At 41.8% G+C, this 17,702-nt stretch overlaps 1 protein-coding gene across 1 annotated transcript in view; it reads left to right on the top strand.

Moving 5' to 3' along the window:
• The first annotated feature begins 763 nt into the window (after positions 1-763).
• Positions 764-17,702, top strand: part of ASB4 (ankyrin repeat and SOCS box containing 4) — a 58,192-nt gene continuing 41,253 nt past the window's right edge. Inside the window, exons 1-2 of the mRNA XM_036328113.1 lie at positions 764-950; positions 11,928-12,227. Of these exons, the coding sequence (XP_036184006.1) occupies positions 764-950; positions 11,928-12,227 (487 nt within the window). The remainder of the gene's footprint in view (positions 951-11,927; positions 12,228-17,702) is intronic.

Raw genomic sequence — 17,702 nt, 5'->3', positions numbered from 1 at the left:
AATGAACAATAATTTCATAGTATCAAGCAATATCTAGTCCATATTCATATTTCCACAATTATTACAATGTGCTCTTTTCTAACTGACTAAAAAAAAAATCCATGATTAAATAAATCCATTCACGCCCTGCATGTAGCTGTTTTGTCTCTTTAGTCTCTCTTTATCTGAAACAGTCCTCGCCACCAGCATTCCACCCCACTTTCTTTTATGACATTGAACGTTTTCAAGTCTAGGCCACTTGAAACCCCTCTGCTTGTTTTCGAATGTGTGTGACCATGCTTGATTTTGCAGGCTTATATTACAAAAATATTATAGCTTTTCAGAAGCACACATATCAGCAACTGGGACAAATTTATTTTTGGGGACTATTGGTTAGACAGAGCAAGACACTGGATCTCCAGTTGGGCACCAGATGTTTTTACTGAGGGAAAGAGAAGCAGTAAGAGCTTTTAAGTCTCACAGGATTACTTTGATCAGAGTGACATCTCATCCTCTGAAATGTATCATGAAGGTTTTCCTTCATATTGGCACGGTGTATGATTCAAGAATCAGTCAGTATAGAACCAGTTTTAAAGACTTGAAAATGCAGTGACAGCCAAGAAGGATATTTTGAAGTTTGAAATGATCCCTATATAAATAGAACGGATCAGCATAACTTTGGGATAAAATTAGCCGACACTTTGTGGTCTCTCCAGCATGTGCCTGTTTGCTTGGTGCCGCTCTCCTGATAAATCACAACCAAGCTTCCCGAGGAAGAGGAAGGATGGACAGCACTGCTCTCCCTGTCAGTACACCCGCAGCTGCCAAGCTAGTTAAGAGAAATTTCCTGGAGGCTCTAAAGTCAAATGACTTCGGAAAATTGAAGGCCATTTTAATCCAAAGGCAAATAGATGTGGACACAGTTTTTGAAGTTGAAGATCAGAATATGGTTTTGGCATCTTATAAACAAGGTAAAAATTATAGGTGTAATTGGTAATTGGTAAAAGTTTTAGGTGTAATTGGTGAAATCGATAGAAGATGGAGTTTTTAAATGCACAGCGTCAGTCGCCCACTCTCAATCAATGACTATTGTTTCTTTAAGTATATATTTTGAAAATATTCCTAATTTAATCTTTTCTTTCTCTTTAAACTAGATTGCGGCATGAATATATATATATATATATATATATACATATATATATATATATATATGTATATATATATATATTTCTTTAAAAAAATTGTGGTCTCTCTTTTTTCTTTCTCTATCCTTATATTTGGAATTTGAAATCCTAGGCAATCATATTGAGTAAAGCATTTTCCTTCTATTTCTAACTTTTATTTTGCCTATAATGACATAGAATAAAGAAAACATCTCTAGATTATGGCTAAAGAGACTGCTCAGTTGGTATGAGTGGCTTGGGGACAGGCAGATAAGTCTCTTTTAACACAGGCACTTAAAGATATGTCATCTCTATGTCCCTCTCTACCAATAAGAGGATTTTGCTCCCATTTGGAGAGTTAATGAATGCATAAGGTTGTGCCTTGATGCATCTTGATAGTTCTCATCATTTTAATGAGTTTTCAGTTTAGTCAGGAAAGCTGAACCAGAAAAAAAAAGTTAACTTTTTTCCTTGAATAATAGATCAAAATTGTAGATATACTTAATACAGATTATCTGTTCTGAAGAACTAAGGACAACAAAAAATCAGAACTGATTGTTTTTTAATCAAGGGACTTTCTGGAACTCATGGTTAATGAATCAGAAATAAATTAGAAGAGTACAGCTTCTGATTTCCCAAATCAGCTAGTTATGGGGGAACTTGAGTAGCGAGGCCATCTGGTGAGCGGACTGCAAACAAACACCATGTTCAACATCACTTCTGTTTAATAAAATAGATAAGGTCTTGTATGTGGCATTTAGAGAGAGACACCCATTCTTTGTTCATGTTTAAAATACGTTCCATGCATATATAAATCATTAGCACCACCAATTTTCAGCAACTAATGCTAAGGGTGTATAGTTCTACATTAATTTACTATACTCTGATTATGAGTTCTGAAGGGTAGAATAGCTGAGGCCAGTTTATAATTTATACTTGAAGGCTTTATAATCAATTAACATTGCTATTTGATTGTAAGATAAAAATGAGGTCTGTTTTTAAAAAAGTCGTTGATGGGGGGGTTCTGTTAAACAGAAAGAGAGGATACTATAAAATGAGGTTACTTTCCTCACATGGATTTGTTCCGTGAAAAGACGATCTGAATGCTCAATACATGTTTAAGAGTTTGTTTGTTTGTTTTTAAATTACAATAGGGCCCAATGTAAAATAACTTGGGTCTAAGTCAGTGGGCAATTTGTCTGGCCCTGAGTTGTGAAGACTGCCTTTTCTCATCTCCTGAGCATGCGGAGGTTCTGAGGTTGAGAAAGGAAGTTTTAGGGGCAGGCTCCAGGGAAGAAAGGTGCTGTTTCTCTTGCTTTCAAAGGTGTCATCCCCCCTAAATGAGAAGAATTTTAAATTCTTTCTGTCAGTGTGAGCCGACTCCTGTGGTCCTCACAGAGCAAACATTTTCATTCATGCTAATGGGTATTTTCATAGTGTTAGGACTATGTGATGTGGCTTTCAATTAGGGAGATAGCAAATTACACCCTCTGGGAAAGGAAAGGAACAGTTCTGTTCTTATGCATGCCAGATGGATGTATGCACAGAAATAATAGGATTTATGGTCATATCTTCAGGGTTGATGCAGGAAATTGTATGTGTCTGTGTGCGTATAGAAAGCAATATACTCACTCTCTGTTGGATATGAATGTGGGTATAAGAATATGCAATCTGAAACCTGAGTTAAAGCCTCCTTTTTTTCATAGTTTCCTCAAACTTTTTCACACCTCTTCCAGCCTAATTATCAAATCTTTTAATATTTTAGTCATGGTGAAGTGATAAATAGAATCCCAGTTGCTAGCCAAGCAAAATAGACCTAAGTGGCTGTATCAATTTCTTAAAGCCACAGAGGCATTCCTAGGGAACAGCTGAGCAGGCTACACGGGTCAGTTAGTTAGTTAGCTAGTTCCTTTCTGAATAATTCTAATGAGACCTTTTTCTGTGCTAGATTCAAGTTTGTGAGGCTTTATTAAATCACAGGAGACTTCTGGACGTGGAATTGTTTTTGACTTTTTTAAAGCACTTTGGAAAGCTCTATGCTGAAAGTATACAAATCAGAAGAGTGCAACCAATTTTCACAAAATAAACAATCCTATGTAACCAGCATCCAGGTGAAGAAGCTGAACATGACTTGTTTACTTTTAAAGTGTGAGAATCTTCCTTCAGGCTTGTTATTTCTGTCTTAGTAAGCAAGACAATGTGTAAAACCTATAACAGATATCATGCTACCTCTAAATTTGCTTGTGTCATGAATAATGTAATCTATCTTCACCATTCGATTGTCCTGTGGAAAATCAACAGTGGCACAATTAATCCCAAACCATGTTTATTTTTTTTAGGACATATCATAGCACTTTTCACAGGATTTCTAAGCGTGACCACGTTTCTCCCCTAAAGATAGTATGTCTAAAGCCAGAATGAAGATGAGGTTATAATTTTTGGAAAAGCAGCTCAGAATTCTATTGGCAAAGAAATCAACTTGGGATGTGAACATTGCTCCCCCAAATCTGCAATCTAATTGGTACACCAGCAATCAAAAGTTGACTTCCTGAGCAAATATAGAAAATTCACTTCTGCTTCCCCATCTCATTGAGGAGCTTCTATTTCCCCTGTGATAGAGAACAGACTTAGAAGCCAGCGTCCAGAGCTCAGGCTCACACTGTGGGACATGCCTAACCCCAGCACCTACTCATGATTCTTAAAGTTAGATCTCATTTTATTGGGTCAAGTTATTTTTAAACCTCATAATTCAATCTTCAGATGAAGTCATGTTTTATTAATTTAAAAAACTTCTCTCACACTTTGTAAAGCAAACATTGAAAAACATTTTGGTTGGCATTTGAGATAAGTCCTCGAGAAGGGCAGAGATATGGGTCTTGAAAGCAAACACCAGTAAGCAAAATGACATCTCCCAGACGATCGCTTTAAAATGGGAAGAAAAGTTAAACACGCGAACAACTTTTTTTAACTTCTAAATGCAATAAATAGCTGAATAGCCCAGGCATGTCAATGATATAAAGTTTATTATATGCCAAGAACACAGTATACAGTGTAAAAGCTGGTTCTCTAAGAAAACTCAAAGCTGTTCAGATTGCTTCTCAGAATAGTGGAAACATGAACATCCATAGCACTGTTCCCAAAGGTTTTCCCAACTCCACATCTCAGTTCTCCCTCAGATGTTTGAGTCCTGGCTTATATACGATCCAGACAGAATATCATCCGTATCTGTTTGGATGAAATTCCCTGGTTAGCAAGGTTAACCAGAGTCCTTTTATTAATCAGTATAATGCAGTCAAGTCCTCTGTTTATGGCCTTAGCCACAGGTTCTTTGGTTGGTAGTGATATTTTTAATTAAAATAACCAATGAATGATTTCACCGGAAAATTTTCTGGCGGGTACTCTGTCTACTTTACTAAGCAGCACCTGCCCTCCAAATATCTTCAACACTCTTATTTTCACTCTCTTCATGAATAATCTCTTTTCCACCTAATTTTCCTGTTTGCCAGAAATTCCCTCTCCAGCTCTCCTATGACCCTTGTGGGGTTCTTTTCCATTCCTTGGTGTTCAAATTCTTCTCTTTTCAATTTTACATGTCAAGCTTACTTTTTTCCCTTCTCTCTCTCCTGGGAAAACTCTGAAATTTATCCCGAAAATATTAGCTATTAACAAATAGCCAAGACTTGTGCTGCGGTCTCTAATCCTTCAGGACTGTGTAAATACATGGACACAGTTGGAGCAAATGTCTGCTAATCCAGCCACGAGCAAGGCATGTAATCTTTGGCTGTAACAGCGGTGGCTTCTCCGGTGTGGGCTCTTTGGACTCAGATAACATCAGAGCTGGTAACTGTTGCAGGGCTCAGGCTTAGCCGAAGGTTTAGCCGAGGTGTGTGCATCCCCCAACCCTGCAGCAGGATCAAGTCTTCTCCCCGAGGATGGCTCAACCCCTCTGCTCCTTGCCAGGTTTCCTGAGCCCGGGGCCTACTCAGCTACGCCCTCACCTCTCTTTGGTTTCTGATTTAAACTAAACACACACGGGATTAGTCTGCACATTTTTGTTGGGGTCAAACTTCTAACATTCCTTCAGAACTGTCACCTAAAGTGACGTTGGTTTTGAAGTGAACTGAATGTTGCCTTCAGATAAGCGAAGGCTAGTTAAAATTTGGGGAAACCAGAATGTGAGTTGGCCTCTGTTTGTTAGTTACTCAAACATGCGGACTTTATGCTACTTAATCCGTACAAGATATTATCCTAGCCCTGGCCTGTTTTGCTCAGTGGTTCGAGTGTTGGCCTGCGTACTGAAGGGTCTCGGGTTCGATTCCCGGTTAAGGACATGTACCTGGGTTGCAGGTTAGATCCCCAGCCCCAGTCGAGATGCTTGTGGGAGGCAACCAATCCCTGTGTCTCTCTCACATTGATGCTTCTCTCTCTCCCCTTCCTTCCCTCCCTTCCACTCTATCTAAAAAGGAAGAAAAAAAGAAAATCCTCAGATGAGGAATAATAAAAAGAGAAGGGAAAAAAAATATATTATCCTATTTGTAAAGTGGAGGCTCTGTCAAGACCCTCTCTAAATCCTGTGCTTGCTGATAATCTCTGAGATTAAGAAGGGGAATTTCAGACACGGATAACATGTCATGGTCTGGGGAAAGGTAAAAGGAACTAGACACTTTAAATTCACATGGCCGTGGCCTGGATTTGAAGTTCCCTGTGGGGTTTTTGCAGAGGAGAAGGAAACTGTGCCCTAGTATCCTCAGTTAAGCTCCTTACAAAAGCAGAGGTCTTCTGCCAGGAGCAGCCACTGATGGCAGACCTGGGGCCCGCGCGCATGTGTGGTTGACATTTGGGGGAGGCAGAAGCTTCTTCACTGCCCCCAGCAGCTTTGTTCCCAGGTTCTGTTCCACCCTGTCCTTCCTGCCGTCTGAGCACATAATCAAACGGCAGCCTGGCACCTGCAGAGGTGAGCAGAGGGGCCCTTTCCAAGACAAACACTAAAAATAAATCACATTCTAGGTTCTCAAGTCCTGGGACCATCCTGCTGTGGAAACAAGGGAGGGAGTGAAAAATGAATCTGCCTGGTTCACCATATTTCTCTCAGGCTGTGCCTGTGGGTGATTGTATTTTGGAGGACAAATTCAGATCTCTTGACATAGCAACATGGACACCAGTACGTTCATAGGCGCTGCATGACTGTGCGTTTTTGAAGATGGCTTTGCCCAGGTTTGATCCTCCGTGCGGGCAGGTGTGGTGGAAAGGACACGGTTGTAAACAGAGACCTGTGGCCTCAGCCTATTTTAAGGTGGTGATTGTATTTGGGTGGCCTCTTGGCTATGGGCTGCCTCTGTCTGCAGCAGGCTTTTCTGCTGTGCTCAGAGTTGAATTATCCAGAACACCCTCCCCTCACACCACCACCAAAGTTCTGCAACCCAGCTCCAAGATGCACTCCAGGAGACCTTGATCGTCTCCCCCAGTCTGTCCTCTTCCTATTTCTTCCACCAGGGGCACCACCCAGCTACACACATCCCCATCTAGGGGAGGTGCACAATTCCATGCAGGGAGTCAGCTGAATTCCAGGACCTAAGGCTGTCCCAGCCCAATGTACTGGTTAATTATTATAGGAGGCGAAGATGCCACTGACGGAGAGGCCACGGATGATGGATGCATGTAATAAACGGGCAGGATAGAGTCTCTAGGTGCTATTGGGAATTTAAGAGGGAGAAAGAAATCAACAAGCAAAGGCATTTCCAAACCAGAGATGTGACATGTTATAGATGAATCTGGGATCTTCTTTCCCTCCTCGTGATTTGTGAAGCAGGCTTGGCGCTGAACCTATTCTGCTTCCACAAAGACAAAGACAGATGGAAACCCTGCACTGCAGATATCCTGAGTCCATTAGCTTGGACTGAGGCAGGAGACTTATGGCTCCGGCAGTCTGCGAAAGTGGCAGTTTTCTCATCTGGAAAATGAAAGACTTGGACTGGATAATCTTCCCTCCAGCGCTAACATTCTGTGTGTCTTTGATTTTACATCAAAATGGTGTTTTCTTAATCAGCTCTCTGCTGCTTCCTTTCAGGGATCATTTTTCTTCCCATTGCAGAGGCAGGCATGAATTTCCAATCAGCCGCTGCATAGGGCTGTTTAATCTTTGCTGCTAATCGGCAGGCAAAACACACCCCAGGTCTCAGATCTGGAACCAGCTTCTCTCCAAGACAGTTAGAAAAGACTGCCTTTGCAAATTGCTTGTTGAGGAAGTTTGAGTATGAAAATGACTGATGGAGTATTAATGTCAAATGTGATTCATTAATTATCAAAAGTAGGTTGCATACCATATAGTTTAACAACTCTGTTTGGAACACAGATGCAATGTACACAGTTACATAAAGATGTATAAATGGATATATACACATAGATTATGTGTGCATATTTATTTACACACACACACGCACGCATGCATGCACACACACAGACACACACACATGCATGCGCATGCACACACGCACGCACACACACATTACAGGCACAGGACTGGCACTCCCCAGCTATCTGATACTATTTGTCTCTGCCAGGGAAAGTCCGTATCACCAAATACTTTCCCTTCTCAGCATCAATAATCTCAAATTAGTATCTTAGAACTTAATTCTATTTGTCGAATACAGATTTCTACCCAAATTCAGATAATCCTAAGAGGGTCACACTTCAAATCATCCTCAGTTCATTATACCTTAGTGTGAATTAACTTTGTATTTCTTTTTAAAGAGCGGATTAAAATAATGGAAGATTTGGGAAGAAGAGAAAGTAAAATGGCCCCAAAATTCTGATGGGATGAAAAAGGGATTAAAGTGTGTATGTGTGTGTGTGTGTTTGTGTGTGTGTGTGTGCATTAGAAGGTGGGCTGCAGAAAAATAAACTTTGGTTTGGGCTCCTTCATTACTTCAGAATTAATGAGCATTATGCAAATGGCCTCTTTAAACTAAATTATTTCCCCCCTTTGGATAGGGGGACAATAGTTTATTTATTTTTATAAGTAAGAATACATCCACAAGGCACTAAATTTAAAAGTTCGAAGAGGGCATTCAAGGACAAGGAAATCAATGGCCTAGTTCCCTGACCCCAGTTCTTAGAGACCACCACTGTAACCAGTCTCTTGTTCTAGGTGTTTATAAATATATACACATATGATAGCATATTATACACACTGTTCAGGTTCCTGCCTCTCTCTCTCTCTCAATACTATATCTTGAGATTCTTCCATATCAGTACACACAGAAGTGCCCCCTTCTTTGCAATGGCTCTGTAGTATTAGATTGTATGGATGTACCATAATTTACATACACTGAGGTTGTTTGTAATCCTTAGCCATCAATAACAATGCTGTAGTGTAGTGCATGTGATAGTGTATGTTTTTGTCCATAGGCCAGGCGGCCAGGATTCATAACTCCTGGAACTTCATACCCTTCAGAAAAAGTTTCACATTTCACACTTGAGTGATTATACTTGTAGGATAAATACCCAGAAGGAGCACATACGTAGTGTTTTTCACTGAAATGAGAGAATTTAATACTTGATCCCCTGGTCTTCATCCTCTGAGTGCCCCCAGATGCTCAGAAATATCACAATATTCTAGATTTATTCTGACCTCATTCTAATCAGGGAAGAATACAACTTTACTTCACTTGTTCTGGGCCCTGCACTTTCATTTATGAAACTTATGATTGTATTAACTTTTTTGGCAGCTCCATCCCCCTGTTGGCTCATTTTGAGATTACTGTCAACTCAAATCCACAGGCCTTTCCTCAAATAAATTACTATTAAATCATATTCTGCTTACCTAGTATGTATATAGTGGAATTTTTGTAACCTGAAAGCAAACTTCAGATTTATCCATGTTAAGCTGTATTTTGAGCCATGGCTGGGTAACTAGTAGGTTAGAGCATCATCCCAATATGCAGGTTCAATCCCTGGTCTAGGCACATACAAGAATCAACCAATGTATGCATAAATAAATGGAACAAATCAATGTTCTTCTCTCTCTCCCTGTTTCTCTCTCTCTCTCTCTCTCTCTCTCTCTCTCTCTCTCATCAATAAAAAAAAAAATTTAAAAATATATTTTGTTGCTTCAGCCCTAGACTCTCCTCTCTGCTGTTGAGCTGTCTCTGAATCCTCATCTCACCATCTATATTTCATCTTTCTGTACCTATTTTCAGTCCCCACTCATAGTGAGCTTAATGCCATGGCTCTAAGTATTGAAATTGAAAGAAGGTTCATGAAGTTATTGTTATAGCTTGTCAAATATGGCAATGTTGGAGCCTTAGATAAAAAGAACTAGCCCAGTGTTCAGAAGTCAGAGGTCAGAGGGGAAAAGGAGAGAGAAAAAGAGAGAGAGAGAGAGAGAGAGAGAGAGAGAGAGAGAGAGAGAGAGAGAGAAAACATCCCAACTAATGGGAAAAATTTATCTAAGATCTCACTTCTAGGAACAACTGTGCTCCTCCTGACCAGTTAATTTGTGTATAGTTTGTGGGCATAATTAACTGCATAGCATAGGTTTTCCTGTTTATTTCCTTCCAGGAAGTTCAAAGGCAAACTTGCAATGCAGTTCTAGTGTGTAGATATGGTGTGAATTTTGTGTACCTATCTTACCCTTGACCTCTTTTTATGTTCTTACCTTATTTTTTTGCACTTATTTTCTAGGTTATTAAAAATTTTAGTGTAAAATTTGTGAGTTGCCTTAAATTCTTCTTTGGAAAAAGGTATTGTGTAAACTGACAAACAGGAAAATAAAATCTCAGTGTGACAAATTTTGTAAAAACATCAAATACTTTCACACCTTAGATTGACAACAATAGCCACCACTATTTGGAAAAGAGCTGTGATGGAATAAAGCTTTTAAGCTTGTAATTAAATCTTTGACATCATTCAAATGATTGGGATCTTAAAAATTCTTAAATACTAGGGGCCCAGTGCATGAATTCATGCACCTTGCAAGGAACTGTGGGCCATGAGGCTGCAGTGGGCACAGGGGTGGGTCTCGGCCCATCCTTCTTGCCCTGCCACTGCCCGGGTCTCCTGTTTGCCAACAGACTGCTCCTGCTGCTGCCACTCCCATGCGCTGACAGTGCCAGCCCCACTCATACCCGCTAATGGCATAGAGTGATTGGGGCTGATGCTAGCAGTGGATGCGAGCGTGGCCGACGCCATCAGTGGGTGCAAGCTGTGGCTGGGCCCTGATCGCCCCTCAGGAGCAGGGGGAGGTGGAAAAGCCCTGAGGGGCGATCAGGGGCCAGCAGCCACTGTTCACACCCACTGATGGTGCCAAGCGATTGGGGCTGGCGCTAGGCGCCAGCAGCAGGTGCGAACGGTGGCTCCAGTGCCAGCAGCAGGTGTGAGAGGAGCCAGCGCTGGCAGCAGGTGCAAGCGCCCGGCGGCACCATGGTGCACAGGAGCAAAGAATTTTCAGTAACCACCAGAGGCTCGCCCCAATGACAGTGACCTGCGCCCCACCTTGGTCTGGCACTCCCACTCACCTGTTGACCATCCTGCCGCAGCCGATGCCCGCCATGTTCCACGCTCTGCAGCCTGCTGCCAACACCCACAATGTTCACATGTACCTCCTGTGGTCAGAGCACATCATAGCGACTGGTTGTTCAGTTGTTCCACCGTTCGGTCTATTTGCATATTAGGGCTTTTTATATTATATATAGATGAGTCTTGTGTAATTTACCATCCTATATAATAAAAGGCTAAATCCTATATGATAAAAGGCTAATATGCATATAGACTGAGCAGCAGAACAACCGAACAACCAAACAACTGGTCGCTATGATGTGCACTGACCACCAGGAGGCGTACACAGAACTTGACAGGTGTTGGCAGCAGGCAGCAGAGCGCGGAACATAGTGGGCATCGGCTGCAGCAGGATGTTAGAGCAGGTGAGTGGGGGCGCCAGACCAAGGCGGGGTGCTGGTCGCCATCATCGGAGCCAGCCTCTGGTGGTTACTGAAAATTCTTTGCTCCTGTGTGCCACAGTCCCACCCAGTGCTCGCACCTGCTGCAGGCACCAAGCCCACTCACACCTCACACCCGCTGCCAGCACCCGGCGCCGGCCCCGATCACTCAGCGCCATCAGTGGATGCGAGCCTCAGCTACCAGCCCTGATTACCCCTGAGGGCTTCTCCACCTCCCCATGCTCCTGAGGGGTGATTGGAGCTGGTAGCTGCTGCTCGCACCCGCTGCTGGTGCCTGTCCCAATTGCTCTGCACCATCAGCAGGTACAAGTGGGGCCAGCACTATCCGCGCATGGGAGCAGACGCAGTGGGAGCAGGGCTGCCAGCAGACAGGAGACTGGTAGCCGCAGTGGGAGAGGCGAGGCAGGGTCATGGAGGATGGGCTGAGACCCGCCCCTGTGCCCACTGCAGCCTCACAGCCCACAGGTCCTTTCAAGGTGCATGAATTCGTGCACTAGGCCCCTAGTATAAAATAAAATGCAATCACAAAAATGAAGGTCTCAAACTCAAATGCCTGGGAGCGCTAGGAAGGTAAAGTAAGTAAAAGAACAAAATAATAGAGGCTGGTAGAAATAGTAATAACTCAAGAGCACCTGTCCCCCTTTGTACATCCAAATATGACACTTAACTAAGCATTTGTAGACCCATTAGTTACTAGTTTACAACTTCTGAATCATCTCCCTGCCCCAATTTTATAAATGTGACCAAAGTAAAATACTCTAAAAATCCTCATAAAACATGGGGAAATCCTAGGCCAAGAAGCTAAACTTTCTTCCCCTTTCTTTTTCAGGTTATTGGTTGCCTAGTTATAAGTTAAAGTCTTCTTGGGCAACAGGCCTGCATCTCTCTGTCTTGTTTGGTCACGTGGAATGTCTTTTGGTACTACTGGACCACAATGCTACAATCAACTGTAGACCCAATGGGAAAACTCCTCTTCATGTGGCTTGTGAAATGGCCAACTTGGATTGTGTTAAGATCCTTTGTGACCATGGAGCCAAGCTCAATAGCTACTCCTTAAGTGGACACACAGCTTTACACTTTTGTACAACTCCAAGCTCCATTCTCTGTGCCAAGCAATTGGTTTGGAGAGGTAAGCCTTTCTGGGTGGCTGACATTGTCATCTATTTGCACATTCATGGATTTGAAACTTGGTGATCCTGTCTTATCTCAGACAATGTAGTAGGTATATCCATACATTAAGTGTAAGTTAGGGGCCCCTAAAAATACATAGACAGACAGACAGACAGACAGATGGATAATGTTATGTTGGTGCTGGACATTCAGTGATTATCTCATTGGAATCTTTTTTTTTTTTTAATTGTTGGAGGCTTGTTAACTTACACAAGTATTTATTTAGCTCCTATGATGTATCAGGTAATGTGCTAAGTAAATGAAAAATAAAAAATAGTTTCTACCTTTAAGGAGCTTATATTCTAGTAGGTGAGATAAATGTTATAAAAATAAATTCATAAATATAAAATTATCAATTGGGAAAAGAGCAAAATAGGCACTTTGAAAGAGAATGTCATGCAGGAACTATTACAAAATGTTTAAGACTTTTCTAAAGATATTATATGTAAGCTGAACCTTTATCATGAGAAATAGCTAGCCATTAAAAGGAAATGGATCCAAGAAGAAGAGTCTAGGTCTGGAAAATAGTACAAAGTGTATAGTGTAAAGTTTCTAGGAGAGCAAAAAACTTGGAATATTCAACAAATGTAAGAAGGCCAGTGAGACTAGAGTATCATGGTTATGGGGTTGGGGTGGGAGGACAAGAGGGTAGAAGGCAGTGTACAAGATGACACTGGATTTGTTAGACCACATATGACCTGCTGGAGGCCAAGGTATGGGGATTAGAAATGGAGCCATTGAAGAGTTTTAAGCAAGAAAATGACATGGTTTAATTTTCACTTAAATTCATCATTCTGTAGTTATGAAGAAAGTAAAGGCCTGGTGCATGAATTAGTGCACAGGTGGGGTCCCTTGGCGTGGCCTGCTGGGATTGGGCTGAAACCCGCAGTCCAATGCCACCTGTATCTCCTACCTGCCACTCTTGCTCATTTCGGACCCATTGTGCCTGCCACGGGCTCGCACCCAATCAGTCCCCTCCTGAGGGGAGTGGCCTGTGGGATCGGGCCGAAACCAGCTCTCCGACATCCCCCAAGGGGTCCAGGATTGCTAGAGGGCACAGGCCAGGACGAGAGACCCCACCAGTGCACATTTGGGTCTGGGGAGGGACCGCAGGAGGGCTCTAGGGCGTGTCTGGCCCCATTTCACCCAATTACGAATGGCCAGACCCCAGCAGCAAGCTAACCTACTGGTCGGAGCATCTGCCCCCTGGTGATCAGTGCACATCATACCGACTGGTCTACCAGTTGACTGTCTACCCCCTGGTAGTCAGTGCATGTCATAGTGAGCAGTTGAGTGGCCTTAGCGTATCATTAGCATATTACACTTTGGTTGATTGAATCGTCTACCAGTTAACTGGACGACTGGACACTTAGCATATTAGGCTTTTATTATATAGGATAGGGTTGGAGGAGGCCAAGAATGGACACCCGGAGACCATCAGGGAAGCTATTGCAATTAGAGTAGTTGAGAAGGGCAAACTTGGATAGGAAGGTTAGAAGATGGGTTTGCAATATGTTTTACAAGCAGAATTGATGTGATTTGGAGATGGATTAGAAATGAGTTGGGGGGGTGATCAGTGAAGGAAAAGGAAGTTGTGAAAATAACTGTACAATTCTAGCTTCAGAAATTGGGTGGATAGCGATGTCATTTCTTTAAAATGGGAAAACTTGAGGAATAAGCACGTATATGGGGAAAATCTTTATATCAGTTTTTTTTTTCAGTCAAGTTTCCATGAGCATAATTTCCATACAGTAAAATTCACTATTTTTGAGAAACATATAGTAGTGAAAACATCACCACAATCTCAAAAAATTCTCTGATGCCCTTTGTAATTAATCACCTCACTCTTACCCCATCTCCAGTGACCACTGACCTGTTTTCTGTTTCTATAGTTTTGTCTTTTTCAGAATGTCATATAAATTAAGGTAGACAATATGTAGCATTTTGTGTTTTGTTTCTCCCAGTTAGCATAATGCATCTGAGATTCATCGATGTGGTTGCACTGACCAGTAAATTAGACCTTTTATTGCTGAGTAGAATTTCTGGTGTAAATATAACAGTTTACTCACAAGAAGGACATTTGTATTGCTTCTAGTTTGGGGCAATTTTTATTTTATTTTAAAGTTTTTATTGATTTCAGAGAGAGGAAGGGAGAGGGAGAGAGAGATAGAAACATCAGTGAGAGAGAATCATTGATCAGCTGCCTCCTGCACACCCCCCACCCCACTGGGGGTGGAGTGTACAACCTGGGCATGTGTCCTGACCTGGAATCGAAACATGACCTCCTTGTTCATGGGTCGATGTTCAACTATTGAGCCACACTAGCTGGGCAGTTTTAAGCAATTTTGAAAAAATGCTGACATAAATATTTGCACACAGGTTCTTATGTGGACATGTTTGCATTTCTTTGGGTAAGTACCTAGAAGTGGGATGATGGATCATATGGTAAATTTATAAGAAAGTGCCAAACTGTTGTCTAAAGAGTTTTACTATTTTTCAATCCCACCAGCAATGTATGAGTTCCAGTTGCTCTTCATCCTTGCCAGAACGTGGTAATGTCAGATTTTTAAAAATTTTATTTTAGTCATCCTAATAGGTATATAATAGTATGTCATTATGATTTTAGTTTGAACTTCACTAATGACTAAAGCTATTGAATATGTTTTCATGTATTTATTTACCAGGTACATATTCACTTTGGTGAAATGTCTATTCATATCTGTAGCTCCTTTTTTTAAAAAAATGGTTATTTTCTTATTATTGATTTATGAGAGTTATTTACATATTTTGGATACTAGCCCTTCATTAGATATGTAGTTTGTATGTAAATATTTAAGCTCATTTTTTGACTTTTCATTTTCCTACCAGTATCTTTAAAAGAATAGAACTATTTAATTTTGATAAATTCAGTTGATCATTTTACCTCTTATGGTTTGTGCTTTTTGTGTTCTAGCTAAGAAATTTTTGACTAATCCAAATAAATATTTTTCTCCTGTTTTTTCTTCTTAAAGTTTTAAAATTTCAGATTTTACTTCTAGGTCTTTGATTCATTCATTTTCAGTTATTATTATTATTTTTTGTATATGGTATAAGGTAAAGGTTGAGGTTCTTTTTGTTTTTGGGTGTTTTTTGTTTTTTTAAATATAGATGTCCAATTGTTTTGACACATCATTTGTTGAAAAGTCAATTCTTTCACCATTGAATTAGCCTTTTATCTTTATGAAAAGTCAATTGGCCCTAACCGGGTAGCTCAGTTGGTTAGAGCCGTGGTCGGCAAACTGTGGCTCGCGAGCCACATACGGCTCTTTGGCCACAACCTCCCTATCCGCCCTGCTCTGTTCGTGACAGGGGAAGGTGCCCCAACCCCCTGATCAGCCTTGCTCTGTGCCTGATAGGGGGGAGCTCCCCCCCCCCACGGGCCCTGCTCTGTGTGTGATGGGGTAGAGCCATAACCTCCCCATCGGCCCTGCCCTGAGTGTGACAGTGGCGGCGCCCCAACACCCTGATCGGCCCTGCTCTGTGGGTGATAGAGGGCGGTGCCCCAACCCCCTGATGAGCCCTGCTCTGTGTGTGACAGGGTACAGAGCCCCAACCCCCCTGATGGGCCCTGCTCTGTGAGTGACAGGGGGCAGTGCCCCAACCCCCTGATTGGCCCTGCTCTGTGCGTGACCAAGGGTGGCGCCGCAACCTCCCCATTGACCCTGCCTTGAGTGTGACAGGGGACGGTGCCCCAACCCCCCAATCGGCCCTACCCTGAGCGTGACTGAGGGTGGCATCACAACCTCCCAATCTCCCTGCTCTGTGCATGACAGGGGGCGGCGCCCCAACTCCCCAATCGGCCCTGCTCTGAGCCCGACCAGGGGCTGCACCTAGGGATTGGGCCTGCCCTCTGCCACCCGGGAGCAGGCCTAAGCCAGCAGGTCGTTATCTCCCGAGGGGTCCCAGACTGCAAGAGGGCACAGGCTGGGCTGAGGGACCCCCCCCCCCCTCAAGTGCACACATTTTTGTGCACCAGGCCTCTAGTATATATATAATGTTTTCTGGATAATGCTCCCCTGACTTGATTGCTGTAGATTTATACTAATTATCAAAATCACTTCTAATCTAGGAGTGACTCCTCCTAGATTAGTTTTGAACATGAGAAGTTTCAGATCTCTTTGACATCAAAGTGACTAAAAAGTAAAAAATGCACTTGACATAAAAATATGGATTTCAAAAAAGAGCCCTGGACTAAGGCTGTCAGTGTAGAAATTGTTGGCCTATAGACTATATTTGAAGCTAAAGAAATCAATGAAATCACCTAGATAAAGACTGTAGAGAGTGAAAAGAGAACCTAGAACCAAACCCTGATAAATTCTTACATTTAAATGTTAATGGAATGGAGAGAAACCAAGAAATGAATATAAAAGGGATTGATAAATAAAACTGGAGAAAGCCCAAGAATATTTTGGCATCACAGAGACTACGAAAGAGGCAGTTCCAGAAGGAGAGAGTGGTCAGCCATACTGATAACTACTTAGAGGTTTAATTAGATGTTCATTAAATTAAGTGACAGAGTTATCACTGACAAAAATAGTTTTAATGAAATGGTGGGTATTAAAGCCAGATTAGCATGATATAAGGTGTAAATGGGAGGTTAGAAACTAGAGATAGCATATGTTAATAATTGTTACAAGAAGCTTGGCTGCAAAAGTGAGCATAAGAATAGAATGATTGCCCTTGCCAGTGTGTGGTTCAGTTGGTGGGAGTGTCATCCCACACACCAAAAAGTGGCAAGTTCAATTCCTGGTTAGGGCACATACCCAGGCTGTGGGTTCGATTCCCAGTTGGGGTGCATGTGGGAAACAACCAATCAAAGTATCTCTCTCACATTCATGTTTCTCCCTCCCCCCTCCTCCTCTCTTTTTCATTTTTAAAAAAGTCTTTATTGTTGAGATTATTATAGATGTCCCTCTTTCTCCCTCCATTGCCCCCCTCCACCCTATTCCTGCCTGCCCTAGGCCTTCACAACCCTATTGTCTGTGTCCATAGGTAATGCATATATGCATATAAGATTTTTGTTTAATCTCTTCCCAACCCCACCCCACACCCTTTCCCTCTGAGAATTGTCAGTCTCTTCCATTTCCATGCTTCTAATTCTATTTTATTGACCAGCTTATTCTTTTCTGTTCATTAGATTTCTTATTCATTTATTTTGATTTTTACATTCAATTGCTGATAGGTATGTATTTGTTGCCATTTTGTTGTTCCTATTTTTTGTCTTTATCTTTTTCTTCTTCTTAAAGAATACTTTTCAACATTTCATATAATATTGTTTTGGTGGTAATGAAATCCTTTAACTTTTTCTTGTCTGTGAAGCTCTTTATCTGACCTTCAATTCTACATGATAGCTTTGCTGGGTAGAGTAATCTTGGTTGTAGGTGCTTGTTATTCA

The sequence above is a fragment of the Myotis myotis genome, unplaced genomic scaffold (genome assembly GCF_014108235.1).
Source record: "Myotis myotis isolate mMyoMyo1 unplaced genomic scaffold, mMyoMyo1.p scaffold_m19_p_11, whole genome shotgun sequence".
Classification (NCBI taxonomy): Eukaryota; Metazoa; Chordata; class Mammalia; order Chiroptera; family Vespertilionidae; genus Myotis; species Myotis myotis.
The sequence above is the reverse complement of the archived record's forward strand: the minus strand, read 5'-3'. Positions and strand labels throughout refer to the sequence as shown.